General features: G+C 46.4%; 1 protein-coding gene across 4 annotated transcripts in view; it reads right to left on the reverse strand.

The window, feature by feature from the left end:
• Nucleotides 1-18535, reverse strand: part of Slit3 (slit guidance ligand 3) — a 583956-nt gene extending 565421 nt beyond the window's left edge. For all 4 annotated transcript variants that reach the window (XM_078052276.1, XM_078052277.1, XM_078052275.1 and 1 more), the window contains exon 1: nucleotides 17889-18535. In XM_078052276.1, coding sequence (XP_077908402.1) covers nucleotides 17889-18085 — 197 coding nt within the window. In that variant the 5' untranslated portion in view covers nucleotides 18086-18535. The remainder of the gene's footprint in view (nucleotides 1-17888) is intronic.
• Nucleotides 18536-20192: the final 1657 nt, after the last annotated feature.

Raw genomic sequence — 20192 nt, forward strand, 5'->3', positions numbered from 1 at the left:
TAGTACCATCCTCCTGGGATGGTTATAAGAATTAAGAAAATACCAATGAGGTTCTAAAGGAGTGACAGGTGAGTATTCCTTATTAACAGTCATCAGGCCTGCTTTTGTTCATCAATTCCTTCCAGCAATCCTTGGCAACAGCCAATGCTACCTTCCTTCCACAGGAAGAAACCTGGGACTCAGATCCGCCCAGGAATATGCATCTAGCGACCCATCAAGAAATGACCCTCCACTCTTTCTCAGTCCTAACTCCTACTGTTCCTTGTAGCCTGTCCAGCCCCTCCTGGAGGTCTCCGTGGGTCTTCGTTTATCTTTCAATAAAAGAGGCTGGGTTGGCGGGCTTATGGGTCCTTTTAGCTTCATCGTGCCAGAGGATGCCAACTAAGGCAGCAGCATCAGAAATACCAGGATCAAATGTTTTCTGTCCCATGAAGCAGTCTCTTCAGCCATGTGGCCAAAAGCATTCTGTATTTAGGGTTCCAATTTTTTTTTTCATTTCTGCTATTTCTTTCCAGAGTCCTCAGTACATTTCCTAATTAATCACTCCCACTTAATTTCCTAAAGCAATCACATCCTCCCCACAGGCAAGCGGACTCGTCTCAGGCAGAAGCACACACACACCAGCTGGCCCCTCAGCTATGTGGGAGTGTGTGAGCAGCCCTTGGATGCAGCCCAAAAGCAGCATAGACACAGAAAATGTGGCGTGGGGAGCTACACTCAGAAGATACTCTTCCCATCCTGGTGACATGTGGGTTTCCTGGTGAGCAAAAGGGACACTGTGATATGATTCTCCAAGGAAACCTTAGGATGCTGGGGATCCATCTAGAGCATTTCCTGATACAGAAAGATGACCTCTACCAGCAGCGACTCTGCCACCAGGCTGGTGGGGGTCAAGGTAGAAAGCTGGGTTCCACTCCCAACTCTGCCCATCATTTGCTGTGTTTGGCCTGGGTTTTCCTTTTCTTAAGCCTCAGTTTTCTCATCTTTAAAATGAGAATAGTACATATTCTACAGCGTGTTGTAAGGCCAAAGCCACAGATACAATAGCTTAGAGGAGACGAACAGAGGCTATAAAGGAGTAAAGTTGGTCTGAACAAAGAAAAACATCATGGTGTCAAATGGCAGCCAACTTAGTCTAGAATTGGAGGTACCATAGGGAGTAGGGGGGACTCTGGTAAAATGAGCCATGCCTCACATAAAATCCAGTCAATTACTGCCATGGAGCCAAGCAGACCACGGATAGCCAGACTTTCCAACTTAAAAAAAAAAAAAAAAAAAGCTAGAAATAGATCTACATATGTATTCACCCGATCTTAAAATATTGGCATGAAATTAACATTTAAAAAAAAGTATGTGAGCCTATGCCATTTGAGCCAAGCACAACACTCCAAGGGGCTGGATTTGGCCAACTGACCCCTGATTTCCAAGCTCTGTCAATGTAAATATTAACTGAGACAATATAATATATAAAGCACTTAGCTGTGTGCATAACACATAATAAACACTCAATAAATGGTAGCTGTGGTTGTTATTATTATTATTACCATCAACTTCTCTATAATTCAGAAACCACAGCTCTAACAATGAGTGTAAGGATTATCAATAGCTGTCAGGTTTGTGGACATCTATGAAAATCTCTGAGGGCACCACAGAGATTAACCACTGTGTACACACAAAGTTGTGCTGCTCTGTTAATGTCAACATACCTCACTGAGATTGAGGCAGAGAGTGGTTTTCAACTGAAGGTGATTTTGTCCCCAGGGGAGATATGGCAACGTCTGGAAACCCTAACACTAACACTAAGAGTGGTTACAAAGTAGGGGTGCTATTGGAATCTCCTGGGTAGAGGTTAGAGATGTTGCTAAATAATTTATGAAAAGGACACCTCCCAACAACAACAAATCCCACCAAAAATGTCTACGGCACTGAGGCAGAGAAGCCCCAGGCTAGATGGAGATATCCCCTTGTGTCCTCTCATGGGAGAAATTTATGGAAATGGAGGTCTGGTTAGGCTTCATAGCATGTGGGAGAAGCCACAGGCGGGAGAACCAGTGTCTTAGTTCTGTCCTCTGTGAGGCTCAAGGATCTGCTTTCATTCCACCTCCTACAGTATCTTTTCATGATTGTCTTAACAACTGCCACATCAATGTACTTCCTTAAAGAAACCATTAAGGGTGCACAGATTAGACAATGGGATCTCGGGAAACCATGAACTTGTGAGATAAACTGCTGGAGCCATGGTCACTAAATAAGCTTCAGGGCAGATGTGGGAGAGAATCTTCCTGGGTCCTGGTCCTTGTCCCTTGGGAAGTCGTCCTTCCATTTTGCTGTTGCCATGGTAATTATAAATCAATTTTGTCTATCCATTACAGCAGTTACTCCATAGAATGTTCTCAACAGGCATTGTTGAACTCGCCCTAGTTATTCCATGGATGTGAAAGTAATCACATTTTTGTATGTTCTATAATTCCGGCTACATTTGTGATCGGCCTTCACCTCAAATAGGATAAATAATCGAGGTTGTATTGTACTGTGGTTTTCATGCATTGCTATGACTACTCAGAACAAAGAAAATTGTGCTAGCACCAAAAGCAAATGATTGTTGTTTACCTTAAGAAAGGAAAAAAAAAAAGAGTGACATTTATCAATCCTTACATTTGGCTATTTCACATATCTCATTTATTCCTCCCTAGAATTTGGAGAATTTCTTTAGGTTAATTTTCTCAAACAATGAACATATCAGAAATACCTGTGAGCTTTATAAAATCCCAATGTCAAAAAAGCACCCCAGAATCGTTACATCTGCCTCTCTGGGGACAAGACCTAGGCATCGGTGATTTTATTTCTCCCCAGGTGATTCCAATGTGCAGGTAAGTCTGAGAACCAGGGTTTCAGAACTCATTATTCTTACGAAGTTGACATCCTAAGGGAAAATAAACCCCCTAAGGGCACCCAGCTGGACAATAACAAACCTGCGACTCAACGCCAGATCTGCTTTCCCCAATATCATGCATAATCTCTCTCATTGTGCCACCTTCTCCCCAGCAGTGTATTATCCATTGCTTTTTCACATAGTTATTTAGTTACAAGTTTGTGAACCTGAGTCAAAAGGAATAATCTTGGGGCTGTAGCTTGATGGTAAAGCGATTGCCCTACATGTGTGAGGAACCAGGGTTCAATCCTCAGCACCACATAAAAATAAAGATACTGGATGTCTATCTATAACCAATATATATATATATATATATATATATATATATATGTATGTATTTTTTAAAAAAATAAAAGGAATTATCATGATGACTGTCAGAGACTTTTGACTTAATGGGAACCTTTAGAATGGGTCTGGGAAACAGGAAGGCAGCTTGGACTGGTACTTGTGCAAGTGCACAGGTGAAATGGAAAGCCTCTGTGTCCCCTTCCTTTGTTCTACTGGTCAAGATTCCAGCTTAGAATGGAAGCATCCTGTTGACATGACATGGGTCATTAGCTCCCACATCAGGTCAATGGGATGCTTCCATTCTAATGGCAGGTTTCCCATTCTCCAGCTGGGTGCCCTTAGAAGGTTCATTTTCCTCTGAACTAGGAAGGAGTGAGACCTTTGCTCACAGACCCTGGGGAATGCATCCTACGGACACAGAAGGTGGCATTCCCATCACCTAGGAAGAATGGCTGCTAGGAAGAGAGAAGAAAAGAATCCATCCCAGATAGCACACTTCTTCTACAGGGAGGAGACAGAGGAACTTAAAAAAATGGAAGACTCAAAGAAGTTTCACAGGTACCTGATGATTCCCAAGAAGTACTCACAAAACCCCAGAAGCCCATGCAACCTCAGAATCACTGAGACAGACAAGGTCACTCAGTGGAAATACACCACCTGGGGAAGTGACCATAATGTCCTCAAAGCCATTTTTCTAAGGATGAGGTCAAAATCTTTTATCAGATTATCTAGATTCAAGAAAATAAAGGAAATTTAGATTGGGGCTCTTGGACAATTTTATGAAAGAAATGAAGGCGTTCCCAGACAATGCCTCTCAACACAGGTGGCATAAGTCCCAGGGACTACCTAGAAAAGTTAAACCCAGTGTCCTGACTTATCATCAAACAGACAAGCTGGTACATTTTGCCAGATGTGAGGCAAGGAAATAATGCCAATAAATAAATAAATAAAGTCACCATAAAAACAAAACCAAAATGAGAGCTGCCACACTTTCCCTCATGAGGCAGTAGTAAGGAACAGGAACTTTACATGTTCAGTAAAGAGACACGTGCATCTCTGACCAAAGTGGGTAAGTAACACTGGCAGAAGCCAGGGGCACTCTGGGGACAAGAGTCAAAATGCAGTTGTGTTAAAATACAGCACTGTCCTGGGCTTGCCTGGAAGTCACCCTCCTTCACAAGATGCTATTCTCTACCCCACAAGGGATCTTCCAGATTTGGGCATCCACAGATCCCATCATTCAGGGTCCTGAGTAATGGGATCACTGTAAGTTATTAGCATTACAGAAATAATTTTTCAATGTATAAATCCATGGACAAATCAAAATACAAACTAAAGAACAACAATTAATTGTCACTATTCAATTTATAGTAGTAAGTTCCTCTGACTAGTCAAGTTCTGAGCTAGAAGACTTACATGACATATTCCTCATGTTCACAGTAACCCTGAGAGGTACTTACTCTGATACCCATTTTACAGTTGAAGATCCCAAAACTCAAAGAAATGAGGGGACCTATCCACAGCCATGCCAGAAGCAATGGCATGTGAAATCAGATATGTCTGACTTAAGCATCTGTGCATTTGCCACAATTCCACAGGTTTCCAGGATCCCAAATTTAGGGACTACCTAGAAAGCATCAACTGTGTGTTGAGTATTTTGCATCTGTTATCCTTAATTCTTTTATTAGATATTACAGTCTCCAGAAGTATTTTTTTTAGATAAGTAAACAAGTAATTTAATGAAGGGCACATTTTTAATTCAGATTTTTGAATCCAGATATCTTTGGTGCTAAAGTTTGGGGTCTTTCCATTAAACCTGTTGCCTGGGAGACTAAATTTGATTTTTAAAAAAGTGTTGACTTCATCTTATGTCTGCCAGCATTGTACAAAGCTTCTGTGTAGAAATGCACAGTTCATGCCCTCAAGAAACTTCCAATCTAGTTAAGAAATTAGATTCTAAGGTACAGAAAATAACACAGACAATTAGTTTTTAAAACATAGTCATGAAATGGCTGCTATGGAAAGACTTTTTTTCCTGGAGAGCTGGACCCCTCTTGAATCTATATTCTAAGGCTAATTTATAAAAAGCTGAGCACACTGTGAATTGTCCTGAGTCATCACTGCACACTTCTTGAGGTCCTGAGCCTCCAAGTAAAAAGTGAGATTGCTTGGAAGTGCCATGTTGTGAGGAAGCTCAAGCCACCCAGACAGGTCACCTGCAGGGGCACTCTGATCAATACCTCCAGCCATCAGAGTCTCAATGCCATCCATGTTGCGCTAACAGCCTGTGTAAATGATAGAACCCAGCCTTCAAGTCTCCCTGGTCATTCCAGACCCTGAGCTGAACTTAAGCTATCATGAAGCAGAGACAAGCCAGCCCTACTGAGCAACAACCACCCCCCTAGCTCAGAGAATCACTGAGGACAACATAATGCTTATTGCTTTCCAATACTAAATTTTGAGGTGATCTGTAAGCAGCACAAGGTAAAATAACGGCTCTGAAGGGTTATCTTATGCCAGACATGGTCCTCTAGGCTGGCATCAGTGCTTCATCTGATCCTCCCACAACCCGGGGAACAGGTCACTGTGCAGGAGCATGTCAGGGTTACTTGGCTACCAAGAGCATTCAAATCCAGGCCATGCCAACCCCAAGCCAACACTTTCCACTGCGCTACAGAGGAAAGAAAATTATGCCTTTGTGTAAATTCTACAAACCCCACACCAATCAGTTTCAAGAAACACTGACTGCTATTTTTGAAACTAAACATCTTTTTCTTTCTTAATTTCAGAAAGCTTACTGTGAAGCTGAGCTAATTATTTGGGCCTTAATCAAGGACTAGCCACTCCCTGAAGCAGCTGTCCTGGCCTCTCTCTCTTCTTCTAGGAAGTCCCTTGGGTTGGCTGGATGTTGGCTCAGGTCTAAACCCCAAACCTCAGTCCCCAGAAGCGAAGATGCATAGGGCTGAAAGGGTCCTTGGACATCATCCAGTCGACTTCCATCATCACTTTTAAATATGAGGAAACTGAGGCCCTGAGAGGTCAAGTGACTCGTCCAAGGTCACACAGTGAGTCAGAGGCATAGCCAGGTCGCCCAATTCCCAGGCAAGCATTCTTTCCACTCCACCACGCTGCCTGCCGTTGCTAAAAATTCCCAGAGCTGCCTCCCTCAGCGCTCCTCTTGACAAAGCTGCTTCCCCCCACACAACTACACACAGTCACATCTGGCAAGAGGTGCTATCACCCTGCTCTGCTTGTGAAATGCTGTTTTGCAACGAAGGCCTCTTTGTTCGTTAGCAACACACAAAGAAAACCGTAGCTCAGTCCTCTTGGAAAGAGATGTTTCTTGTTTTAAAGATGGGAGGAGAGAGAGCTTCCTGGCTGACTGTGACTCCATCAGCATGCTGCTCGAGTCGGGAAAGAACCCAGAGAGTTAGGTCTCTGTAGCATTTCTAGACTGTACAAGGAGGGCACATGGCAGGGGGGAGCTTATGGGAAACGTTTCAGAAAGTATTAAAATGTATGCCTCAACCAAGTAAACAGAGCAGATTGGTTACCATCTTGTGGTATGAAGTAATTAGGAGGGGGTGGTACGGGGAGCTAGAATCAGTAAAGGCTCCCATGAAGCAACTGGCCTCCTGTTTGGATTCCTGCTCCAGTCCTGGTTCCCACTGCTTCTCACTTTGTTCCTCATCTGGGATCTTCCTTCTCTGGACCCTAAAGGAGCTAGAGCTTTGGTGCTGAGAGCCCTTAGAACATGATCTGTGACCCCAAGTCACCCATCTGGTGCTTCTCTGCCTGGTTCTGCATTACCACCTCTTTCTATACTAGATTTGGTCTTTCTTCTGTCTCCCTGGCTTCCCAGATGAATAGAGGCTTCCTGAGTGATCTTGACTAAAGCCCAAATTTTGATATGGAAGCCAGGAACCTTCTCATGAAAACAAATCTAGGGAGACAGGAAGCTGCAGATCCTCCTGGCTCCTCTCCAGGACATCTCTCCTTGGAGGTGGGCTGAGGTCAGTAGGTAAGGGTGGACCAGATGATCCCAGGGCTACCCAAAGGCCCAGAAATATTTTGAAGCGGGAAGGAGACAAGACAGGAAGGAGCAGACCCAGTTCTGTGGCAGCAATTTAGAACTCATAAGCTGGCAGCAGATGGGGAGGGAAGTACCAGCTTTAGCAGGAAAAATAGAGTGAATACATTTCCCATGGTGATTACAAGCCACTGGCCTTCCGCCCTCCAGGACCAGGTGTCCAAGAACCACCATCTGACACACTCACATGTTAGGTTCTGGGCACAAGTTGAGATCTCCTAAGAGAAATTCCCTGGGCTATGTGAAGGTTCTCCAGTCCTCGCCTTGGAGCCAAGTCTTCCCCTGGCCTACCAGGCTCTTGGGCAAAACTGCCCAAAGGACAAATTTCATCCCGAAGCCCACTCCCTTGTTTCCCCAGGGAAAATTCCTTCCTGTTTAGTTCAACCCAAGAGAGGACTCTAATGGAATCAGCAGGCCCAGAAAACAAGGTCCAGCTCCAGGTTCAGCTGTGACCCAAAAGGGGAGGGCACACTGGCTTCCTAAAGGAGGCCCCGTGTCTCCTTGTGGCCTCAAACGGGGCTGCGCCCTGTGTCAGTGTTTATGAAATGCCTCTCAAATAAGGTCAGTGTTCTACGCAGTCAGGACTCTAATAAAATGCAGAACGCGCGTTGTTTGCCAGCAAGCTGCGGAGGCATTCCTGAGAGCTTTCTTGGATACAATTGTTCTCAGATTAATATTTTCCCCATGAGTTTTTTCTAATTCCACTTGTACTGTTTTTTATGATGTGTGACTTTTTCTACATATTTGTCCACACCAAGAGGGATGAGTGCCACTTGCATTCGCCAGCGATTCCTGAAGGCTCAGGGTTCACCCTTCGCAGTCCCAGCACCTCCCCTACCCATCAATCTCCCCATGAGCCTAGCCTGGTAACTTGCTTTGGCAGCCATTTGATGAAAAGGGATGGTTCTAGCTGATTTTTGTGTTGTTTTGAACTGTTCTGGTTATGAAGACATAACCAGAACATCGTGGGCTTTATTCATCATAGCAGACACTCAACCAGAGGCTCCTAGAAATGACTCTATTCTTCATGTACTCCCTGTTTGGTCCTACAATCTCACCCATTGCACTTATTAATCACCCAGTGAGGTAAACAGTCCTCTGTGTCCTACCTGCTTGGATTTCTACATGGCTGGTGAGAGGCTACAGTTGCATTTGTAAAAGATGCGTTTGGTTAAGTGAAAAAACTTAACCAAGACCAGAGTTGGAAGACATGGGTGATCTGAGGAAGGTTATTAAGATCCCTAAGTTTCCTCACTTATCTATGAATGAAAGACTCTAAAATATACCTTGATCATTTTGAAGATACAGGATTCAGTGGTTCTTGTCAGATATGTAGGTGGACTCCTTCACATACTCACATAGCACTGAACTTAAGAGATGCTTGGGGATATCTTATTTCAGTTCAACCTTGCATCAACCCCATGAGATAAGTGTTCTTCCTCCCATTCCAAAGGCCACTGATGAGGTGGTGGAGATGTGTAAGGCACATATGGGTCCTGCACTTAGAAAATGATGGACATCAACACTCAGCCTGGGTGTCTTTATTCATTTAATGCTGCATCCTCAACTGTACTCCCCACTGGCCTCTCACTAACATTGCATGGAAAAACCATGTGCAGGACACTTTCTACCTGCATTCTAGAACTAGGCAGACATGGAAAGGAGAAAAAAGAATGTCAGAAACTTCTGCAACATATTTCTGAGCAGGACTGCTCTTCAGTGAAATCCTTACTGCTGTGCTTTTCTGTGACAGAATAATCTGCTCTATTCTTGGTTTGGATAAAGAGCTGAGAAGAATGTCTAAGGAATTCATCACTTAGAGATTCTAATATTGCAGCACCCCAACATACTCTGTGAACATGATCAAAGGCTTTGGATGGCCATGAAAATGAAGTCTAAGGGTTTTTTCAGGACAGATCCATGAGGTGGTTGTATATCATTAGTCTCTAGTGAAGGTCCAAGCCATGAAGAACTCCTGAAATCTGGTCTCAGGAACTGGAGCTCCAATGGCAATGGTCCATATTTGGTATCAGTTCCAGGAGAAGGCAAGAAGCCAGGACAGAAGGGCAGGAAGAAGGAGCTGTTCAAGTTCGGAAAGAGGTGAACACGTGCAAATGCATGGTCAAGTCAAAACCTTCATATGAAGGAGGACCACGAACTCCATACTAAGAAGAAGGACTGGGTTGGGGAATGTACTCATTCTATAGAGCAGAGGAGCAAAGAGCAAGCAGGTCCACCACTAGAGCTGGGGGTGTGCAAAACAACTCAGGAGGGAGACAAGGTGGGTGGTGAGACATGCTGACAGACTTTCAGGAACCACAACACACACTGCTGCCAAAGTGGGGAATGAATCTGGGGTCAGGAACCCAGTCTGGTATTTCAAGCAAGAGAAAAGACTGAGCCCACACAAGCAGTGATAAGGCCACAAGTGAAGTCACACTTTGCTCCTGCCAGGACGAATTTCATGTACATCCTGTTCTAACAGGACCTGACGCCAGACTGAAGGAGCCAGAGATCATGGCTAAGAGAAAGTAAGTGGGACATTTACCTAGAAAGGAAGCTCATCTCCATCAAAACTTGAGAAGATGCTTAAGAGGAAAAATACCAAAGAGGCCCATCAGAACTGTTTTTTGGAGAAGGGGGTAGCCCTTGCTATGGATTGGATATGGTTTGAGTGTGTCCCCCAGAGGTCCAGGTATTAGAAGCCTGGTCCCCAACATAGCAATGCTGGGAGTTAGGGGAACCTTTAGGAGCTGGGGCTTAGTGCAAGGAGGTCCTTGGATACGACCCGCATGAAAGGAGTTCTCAGGAGAACCAGTTAGAGAATGTTCCATGAGAAACCAAGAGTTTAGAGAAAATTCATCAAACTGTAGAATAAATCATTAATTGGAAATTACTCCAAAGAAAATATGAACAACAGAACTCCAGGGAAAGAAATGCTAATGAGTCCTCAAGATTCCTATCCACTACAGTCAGAAGGGGCAGGACAAACCAATACCCAACCCAAGAAAGACTTTGGGGGGAAAAATAAAATAAACAGAGAGGACTCTGTTAATTATACTGGCAACTTGAAGAAATATCCCACAGAGCAAGTTCACTAAAATTGCAGAGGAAATAAATAGTGGGAGACAGGGAAAAGAGTGGGGCATTTGCTGGAGAATGAATCAAAATAGGAAATGTCCCTGAAATGATTTGCCAGAGTTAATTAGGATAAATACTAAGTGTTATACTTAGACTTCAAAAAGTCAACTGCACAGGTACAGGGGGACTGTAAGATAAGAGCAGCGAAGACCGGGAGTCGCAGAGGAGGCAGGAATTGGGTCTATTCAGAATGAGCCAGCCCAGGTCTGCGGCTGTTCAGAGTGAAAAGGCCACTTCAGAATGCACTAAGAGGAGTCAAATAAGGCATTCAGGGTGAAGAAGGTCTCCTTTAACTAATACACCCTGAGCATCCATAATCTGAAAATCCAAAATCTGAAATGCTTCTCAATCTGAAACATTTTGAGCAGGACATGATGCCACAAGTGGAAAATTCCACACAATAAAACTGTTTCATGCACAAAGATGCTGTATAAAATTACCTTCAGGCTATGTGTATAAGGTGTATGTGAAACATGAATGGATTCTGTGTTTAGACTTGGGGCCCATTCCCAAGATATTTCACTACCTATGTGCAAATATTCCCAAATCCGAAAATCATCTGAAATCAGAAATACTCTGGTTCTGGGAATTTTAAATGATGGACACTCAACTTTCAAAATCAAAGAAGACTGGAGAGCTGGAAATGTAGCTCAGTGGTAAAGCACTTGCCTAGCATACACAAGGCCCCGAGTTCCACTCCTAGCACCACAGGGGAAAAAAGTTAAATTAAAAATCAATCAATCAATCAATAAAAGACTGGAACCTGTTTTGAGGAAGAGAACTGGGACTGGGGGACAGGGCCTATCCCAAAAAACTCTAACACATACGGAATAGCTGAAGTAATTATAAAAGTTTATGGAAAGAAAGAAAAGACTCCAGTAAGTGGGTGGTGAGAAACACAACAGCAGCAATAAGAATTCTGAAAACCTATCATTTGGAAAATGATGATATTTGCTCTGTGTAGCAACAATCAATGGGAGAGAAATTCAGCCCCCATACCAAGAAAATTTTCTTACAAGGACTATTTTTACAAATGAAATAAATTGCTGTTGGAAGAATCGAGTTCTTCATCACTAGACATAATTGAGCAAGGGACACTGGCCAGTTTCCCCGTTATTATGCTGATGGAAAACCAATCTTTACAGGGTTGGAACTTGGGCAGGAGGACCTCTTGTGAATCTGGCAATCAATATTTTTCCAAATCAGGCTTCATACTAAGCATGGTCTGGAAGGAGGAGTACAGTCCGTGAGAATTATGATAATGAAAGGAAAATTTATGGTAGATGCCCACTACCCCAGGAAGTCCACATCAGTTAATCCAATTCAGCATCTTATGAAAGAGCCATTATTATTATTCCCATTTACAATGAGGAAACTGAAGTCACCCAACTTGCAGGTGGCAGAATGAGGATTTGAGCCTTGTTTACTTTCACCCACAAAGATCAGTCCTCTTCCCACCACTGTCTCCTTGAGATTGAAGACCTGTAATTATACTTCTTGGTCAGTTTTTCCCAGGAATCACTGTATCTAACATGGTACTCCAACACTGAAGGCCTCAGGAGCAGGGGATGCTGTAGCCTGTGAGTAGTCCAGCAGTAACAAAACACTATCCAGGTCTGCAGAACATAGCACAGGGCTCCTAGTATGAGTTCCCCACCTGGGTGGAGCTGATTAAACCCAAGGATGGGGTGCCTTGAGTGAGGGAGAGTCTTAGGAAATCAGCATGGTGTGCCACACAGCAGGGGTACCCTCCGCATCCACCCATTCAGGATCACCGGTGGTCCAGAGCTGCCTCTGGAGCTGCCTCTGGGCCCATCTCTTGTTTTATTTTCTTTTCAGCAATTCTAAAAAGGGTTAAGACCACTTTCATAATGAGGGTGGAGCATGCTAGTAAATACAGCTGTTTCAAGTAAAAGCTGTAAGGGAGGCAGACATAGGAAATCAGTAAAAGGAGGTATTTGGGGAAAGATAGAAGGAATGATCATTGAAAGAAAAAAAGTTGGGGCCAAAAATTCCCCATGAAAATCCACTACCCAAAAATAAGTAAATAAAATGCATTCCTTATTTAAATAGACCACAAAGCAGCACACCCATGGAAAAGATATAAACCACTTCAGCTGTAATCCCCTTTTTATGGAACAGAGGCCAACCTGGGCTTAATTGCAGATCAGGCCTGAGAGGAGAGAGGGAGAACAAGGAGACTAGGCAAGAGGGTGCCAGGCATAGCCAACATGCAGATGAGGAACCTGCTTCCACAGGATCTGGAGCAAACTCTAGAGTGGACATCTCAAGCCATCCTGCTGGACAGGGCCTGAGAGGAACAAATGGAAATAACAACCGTGGCCACTATCACTAGTAGTTTGTGGCATGCTCTTATGTGCCAGGCACTGAGTTGAGTGTTTCCTATACACAATACCCTTTAATGTTTCCAAATAGGAATGTTTCTGATACATGCTTCAGAGTTGGATAAACAATCACAGCGACCATGACAAACCAACAGTGTGGCAGGCACCGTGCAGAGTGCTCTGCCTGGATTGCCTCAGGCTACATCCACAACACCCCTACATGCTGCTCTGCCCTGCATTACAGGTGTGGAGCTGAGGCACTAAGGGATTAAATAGACTGCAATCCAGAGCAATGCAGTAACACACTGAGCTGTGCCAACAGAGCCAGAATTCAAACCCAAAGTAGGCTGCCTCCGGGGACCAGACCCAGACTACCTATGCAGGGCTTTGAACGCTGGCCCTTCTTAAGAGTCCAGGCAAAGGGTCCCACAGTCCTGAGCTGCTTTCATTTTCACTTTGAGGGGGAAGAGAACTCAGTGACAACAAACAGATCTGGAGACAAACAAAATAACAATGGAAATGGAATGCAATGCAATGCAAAAAAAAAAAAAAAGCAGTAATAGAAAACCCAGATGATCTGCAAAAGCAAAACTCAATAATGATCCTACCAATACATATCAATTAATACAAGAGCAGCAATCGGAACCTGAGGAGAGCTCAGGGTGATGCTCAGAAAGCCTTGATTAGAAAGTCTCCTGGTTAAGTGTTCAGGATAGCCTATGCTTTTTCATGGGCATGTGCACAGTAGGAGTTTTGCAAGGTTGCTAAGCAACGCCTGGCAACCAGACTGCAGAGAGCATCACTCAGTAGGAGTCTTTCTTTGGTCATGCTAGTAAGGCAATGATTTTAGTTCATGAAATCCAAATTTTAGATAACCTTACTATCTCAGGTAATTGGTTACCAGTAAGTCACCCTTAGCCATTCATTAAAATGCAAATCTGTGACTGCCCACCTCTCCCTTTAAAACCTATAAAATATTTGTATTTTCAAGGCTTATAAGCCCTTCATTCAACACATTTTTGTTGAAAACTTACTAAATGCTGGATATTGTTCTAGGCACTGAGGAAGAAGGTTCTGACAGCTCACTGGTGGATTATATCTGGAAAATCAGTAAGACTAAACTGGAATTCTACTTTCAGGAAAATGAAAGGCAGACATAGGAAATCAATAAAAGGGCATATTTTGGGAAAGATAGAAGGAATAATCATTGAAAGAACCCAGAGAGGTGCAGCAATCTCTTGCAAAAATTGCCTAGCACCCTGGAGGCAGGTGTATGTGCCGCTCAGTAAGCCATCCAGGAGAACACTGCGCTTCCCTAAAGTTCACATCACAGTTGATCCAGAGAGGCTCCATGATTCACCAGCTTGTCCCTGGTCCCCTGAGCTGGCCCTGAGGCCTGTAAGTATTAGAACACAGGGCTTGGCTGTTGAGCATCTTGGAAAGTCTCCCACTTGACCTCGGGACCTCTGTGGTCAAGTGAGGGAAAGCCTATGACACGGTGTCGGTTTTTATTGGACCCAACCACCAGCAAAGTTCCCCGTCATCTGGAGTGATGGAGAAAATTAAGTTACCACATTCTCACGTTTCAGCCTCTCGCAGTTCTCCTTCGCAAACAGGAAATGTTTATTTAAATACAGCAGTCTCCAGCATGTTCTGGAGCCAAGCGAAAAACCAAAGATGTCCACTCTTGCCCCGACTCCACTGCTGAGGCCACCACCTCGCCGTGGGTGAGAAGTGGGCCTCTGCCCAGAGGCAGGATAGGGAGATGAGGCCCTGCGTGAGAGCTCATTTTCATGTGCGGCCTCTTTTTCCAGGCTGACATTGTGGTTGGAGAAGAATTACATCTGTAGGCTCCGTTTGTACTCAGAAGGGTAAATGCAACATCTGTTTGCTCTGTGCTCCGTGGTAAATGTTTTGTTTCAGGCACTGCCATGGACTCTCCCTCCCCTCTCAGAGCCTCTGTCTTTGCTGCACAGACAACAAATGACACTGAATTCTCCACTCTGTTTATTTAGCTTTTTTGTGGGTGTCACCTCCTCATGGAGGAGGGAAAAATAAAATCATCAGTAGTCTATAAAGACACAGTTCCTTTTCCATGTGATACGCTAACATTATGGAACACAGATCCCCAACTCTAATACCAGCTGAACTAGGAACCACTCAGGCCCCATGCCAGGCGTAAGCTAAGTCCAAGTGGAGACTCACCCCACTCAGGTTTTCCCTAATGTCATACCACAAGGTTTCTGAAAGTCAAAGGAATCCAGGGAAACAACCACACACACATACCTCTTTAAAAAAGGTTCTTTGGGAGGCAGGACAGCAGGAATGGAGAATGAGGAAATGCCTCTTCTTTGTTTGAAAGCACAATTTCAACATCTGAAATCAGCACACTGGATTTTCAGAAGGTCCAGAGCATCCACTGGCTGTGCTGGCAAAATTGGTACCCCTGACAAAATGAGCCCTGAGAAATTTAAAAGGCTCATCTAAGGAAGTTTCCTTCTTCCACCCTTTGCTTACATTCTTTAAGTTGCAGGGCTGGCTTCCTTCTGTATATGCAGTGGTTTCCGACAGTTACTGGAATGCAATAGAAGCTCAAGATATGTTTGGTGAATGAATGAAGGGAAGAATGAATGAGAAAGTCCTCTCTGAAGAAGTTCTCAGCATAGAGCTAGAATTAAACAGCCCTCAAGTGTATGCAGAATGGAACGCTGTGTCTGAGCTCACTGAGATGGGGTTGAGAGTGAAGGGCTGTTGAAGGGCTGACCTTGATCCAGCTTGATCCTAAAGGCTGCCTCCCAATTCTAAAAAGGAAAAAGACCAGATAACAGACCAGCCTTGGCAGCCCCACTATCCCCTTGTACCGTAGCCAAAGTGTCACCAGTGACCAGAACTGAGCCAGATGAGATGCAGGTATCTTCAAGCAGCTCCTACTTTCTGCCAGTGCCTATCAATGAACAACTGTGGCAGGAGGCCCCTGGGAATGCCCAGGATTCTGTCTTCACTATTTCTCCAGTTGTGGAGCAGATGGGCTACTCTGAGCTGCCTGGGTCTCCTGGCAGAGGTGGCTGGATGGCACCCTAGCTATGGTGCCATGCCTGTAGATTCTAAAAACTTCCTACACACCAGAAGGAGAGGGGCCCACTTTCCTCAGTTTGCCAAACATGCCACATGATTGTGAAGACGGGGGAGGCGCAGTCTCAAGAACCCAAGCGGGACAGCGAATGTCAGGATGAGCTGAGTGTTTTTAGGATATATGGAAGCAGCAGCGGCAGCAGCTTCTTCTAAGATGCAAGCCCAGCCTAGACCCTCCCAGGACTGTGTATGTGCAGATAAATCTTGGCCTAAGCGGAGCCAGGTTCCAGGAGTCAGCAGACTGGTAAGGGCTGTGGGCTCGGGAGCCAGACAGGCTTGGACTCAAAATACTTTAGCTATGCAACCTGGAATAAGCGACAAGATGGCTAGAGTGTAAAATGGAGTAATAAGCACTACCTGTGTAACTAAGAGCACTGTTTGTTGTAGAGATTCAAGGACATAATACACATATGCAAATGGAGGCAGAAGAAGTACTCCTGAATGTGAACTATAGTTATTACTTCACTAACTCATGCCATAAAAATACCACTAAAACGAGTTTTTCATTGATGTGGTCTATTATAATATCTGAACAAAGGTGCATAAACCTGGATTCTGACCCTCTTATGGCCATCAACTTGCTGTGTTTCCCTGGGCAAGTCATTTCACATTTCCAGGCCTGATTTTCCAAATGTTAATGAAGACTCAGCTCTAGCCCTCTAGGATTGTATGTTTCAACCCAACAGAACAATCCTTACACTTGAAAAATAATATTTCAAACCAAAGGAAAGCACTAGAAACAAGAAAGTCATTTCTATTGAGTTTCTGCCCAGAGTGACACAAAAAGTGGAAGAGAGAAGGAGGTGGGGTGATAGGAGGTGACTAACAGGAATAAACATTCTGTGGCAGTTCATCCCATCTCCAGTCCCTTCCAGCCCAGTCAAGAGCCAGAGGGAAGCTCAATGGCCCACCCCTAAGACACGTGGAGGAGACAGGAGGAAGAGCCATCTATCCAGGGAGTCTGCCATTCTAGGGCAAACCCTCACCCACTCCTCAGCTGGGTTCCCAGGCCGACTCCCACTCCCTCCCATTTCTCCCTCCTTCCCCACCCCACCCCCAAATGTGGACTAAGAGGAGCCCACCCTGGAGTCCAAGTTTTGAATTTGGTCTGAGGATCAAAATGATAAATGTTTCCAAAACGTTGACATATGAAAAGTAAATATTTGGTTGCACAATTGGGGTTAAAACGAGGGTCAATCCACCCCCCTCTCCAAGCTCCTCTCCACTAGCTGCCAAGCCCAGGATCCGAAGCTGAGTGCGGTTTGTAAGATTATAGCGCTGGGTCTCATTTAAAGGGCTGTCAGCATTTCCATTCTCCGGCCCGTTTGGGGAGGCATTTATAACCTAGCCATAAAAAATTCACCAGGGCTGCAACTTGGCATCTCCAAGGCTGCACTCCAACAGGGCGGGTTTTGCGATCACCCACTCTGAATCCGTCCGGTTCTTCAGAAGTTAGACCTTCATACACACTCAACTTTCCTTCCGAGGGCAGCCAGAGAGCAGCTGGCCCATTTTGGTCTCCAAACCGGTCACAGTCTTGGGGCCTTCTCCAACGACTCCGCGTCCTGACGCCCCATCACTAAAGCTTTCTCCTTAGCCCCGCTCTGTAACCAGCGAGGGACCCCTTACACCACTCCAAGATCTCCACACTGCAATGTTTTCTCCTTCCCTCGCCTTGTGTCAGCGTCCTTCTCGAAAGCTGTCAGCGGGCCCTGCCTCGGGGCCCTCACTCCCGGAGATGCATCGCTCTCTGCCCATCGCGGGGGCTTTGAGACTTCTCTCTCCACACCTGCCCCAAGCCACAGCCCCCCAACTCAGAGAACGAGGCATCTGATTAAGGAGTCATGGAAAACAGACTTGCATCCAGCGCGGCAGAGGGGAAAAGGAAGGATCAAGCGCCCAAGGGCCCCTCTATGTTACCCAGGTGGGTGGCCCGTGCGGGGCGGGGCGGGGTACTCACAGGCGCTCGGCGTTGCGGGGGATGCCCCGGGGAACCGCTCGGAGGCCCAGCCCGTGGCAGTCCACGCTGGCGGCAGAGCAGGTACACTTGGTGGGGCAGGCGACGGCTAGGGGCCAGCTCAGGACGCTCGCCAGCGCCAGGGCCAGCGCCAGGCGGGCGCGCACGGCGGCGCCGGCCCCTGAGCGCCCGGGGGCCATGGTGCGCAGGGGCCCGCTCCCAAAGGAGGCTGCCTCGGTGGGGCAGGACGCGGGGAGCGCGAGCAGGCGCGCGGGGATCGCGGGCGGCCTGGGAGCGGGCGGTGGAGTTGGCGCGGAGGAGGGGCGAGCGCGGCGCTCAGGCGCACGGGGCGCGGGAGGAGCAGGGCGCGCCGGGCGGCGGCGGCAGCAGCTCCATCGGAGGGGCTAGAGCTGCCCCGCTGCGCATCGCTCCCAGTGCCCAGGTGCCGAGCGTCCTTTGGCCCGCGTGCCGGCCGCTCGGGCTGCGCGCTGGGTCGGGGAGCTGGGATGAGCGCGGTGGGGCAAGGCGCCCGGGGAGGTTGGCTCGGGGCTGGGCTCCGGCGTGCGGCGGCGGCGGCGGCGGCGGCCGGGGTACGGGGCGGCCAGTCGAGCTGGCCGGCGTTCGCTCTCTTCATTCACTGAGCAGGGCAGACACCCGAGACGCGGGGCCCACCCTCCTGCCCCCCCAAAATGCCAGCTCCGCCTCCCATTGGCTGCGCCGCGCGTCATGTCGACTAAGTTGGGAACTTTGCTGGAGCGACCCAGAGCCAGGAGGGAGGAGGCAGCAGAGGAGCTGGAGGGAAGGAACCGAGGAAGGAAAGGGGCTCGGCCCCGGGAAAGAAACATTGAAACTCATTCCCCCTTAGGAACCAAGGACCACAGGGCTGGTAGCTCATTTTGTTGTTATTTTTGTTGTTCTAGCAGTGAGCTGGACACTAAATCCCAACACAGCCTCGAAAGGGGGCTTCTGAGCTCCCTCGTTTTACCAATAAAAATTCAAAGCTAAGAGAAGTGATTTCCCAAGGTCACACCACTAGCGTAGCTAAAATCCTGGCACTTCCCCCACGAAAGTTTCGTCCCCATTCACCCAGTACTCTTGGCAAAGATTCAGCTGCTACCTACAGGACTTACATTGACACTGCACAATCACATGTGTTACTAAAAATGGTGGTCCGTGTTGTTGAGGTCGCTACTGGAAATCGCGGAAGAGGCCTGTCCTGCCTTGCCCAGACCCAACTAATGCCTGGTATGCTGCTGAGAGTGGTGAGGGCGGGACTTGGACCCCTGAATTGACAATAGCAGGTTCAGAGTCCTTGGAGTATCTGCCTCCTGTCGGGTGACTCTGGGCCAATCGCGTAATCGGTGACCCTTTGTTTCCTCAAATCAGGTGGCCACAGCCCAGTCTGGACCCAGCTCCGAGTTGCCTAGAGCATTAAAGAAAGGAAAGTGTTTTTGCAAGAGTGGTTCGCATGCTGGACATCCATCTCGTCTCCCCTGAAGCCTTGCCTTCATTCTTCCCGTGCCCGCTCTAAATTGGCGCGGTCTGAGCTTTTCCAGATGCCGCTGGGGAGGGGCGTGTTAGAGGCTCCATAAATACTTGCAGGACTGATTTTGTTTGTTTGTTTGAAGGGAAAGGGCAGGAACTTGAGGAAGTATTGCCCAGACTTCCCTTGAGGTCCACTCACACTGGAAAAGTCTGAATGAGAGCCCTGAGTACACACACACAGTCACACTTTCAAACACACTCGTTCACATTCACAACATATTCACATGTGCACTTGTGTGTTTGCACATAACTCACACACACAAGGGCAGCAACTGTGCTCCTGAGGGCCCCTCCTTTTTCTTTCATATGAATGGTATTCTGATTCCTTCTTCCTCATTTTCCTTCAAGGAAACTTCCAACTACTTGACTACATCCTGTAAATACATAGTAGAGGTGCAGATTTTATTTTATTATACTTAGCAGATTTTCAGAGTCTTAGCTCCAGGCACCCAAATATACATACACGCATGTGCACACACTCCCATAGGCACTCCAGTCCCTACCATATTCATTAACATATTAGGTGTAGTTTAACTGCTGTTATTCTTGGGAACAGTTTCTTTCTGCCCACATGCTGTTGTCATCGCCCTCTGGTGGCCAGAGAGGGTCTAGGCTCTGGTCCTTAGGGTGACTTCAGCCTTTAAGAACTCTAAACATCCTTTTCCCCTTTCCTCTGAAGCTTTCCTCCAAACCTTGAACCAATTTAGTACCAGGACTGAGGCAGATGAGAGATCCGGGCAAGAGCCCAAGGGCACAAAAGCA

The sequence above is a fragment of the Ictidomys tridecemlineatus genome, chromosome 1, assembly GCF_052094955.1.
Source record: "Ictidomys tridecemlineatus isolate mIctTri1 chromosome 1, mIctTri1.hap1, whole genome shotgun sequence".
Classification (NCBI taxonomy): domain Eukaryota; kingdom Metazoa; phylum Chordata; class Mammalia; order Rodentia; family Sciuridae; genus Ictidomys; species Ictidomys tridecemlineatus.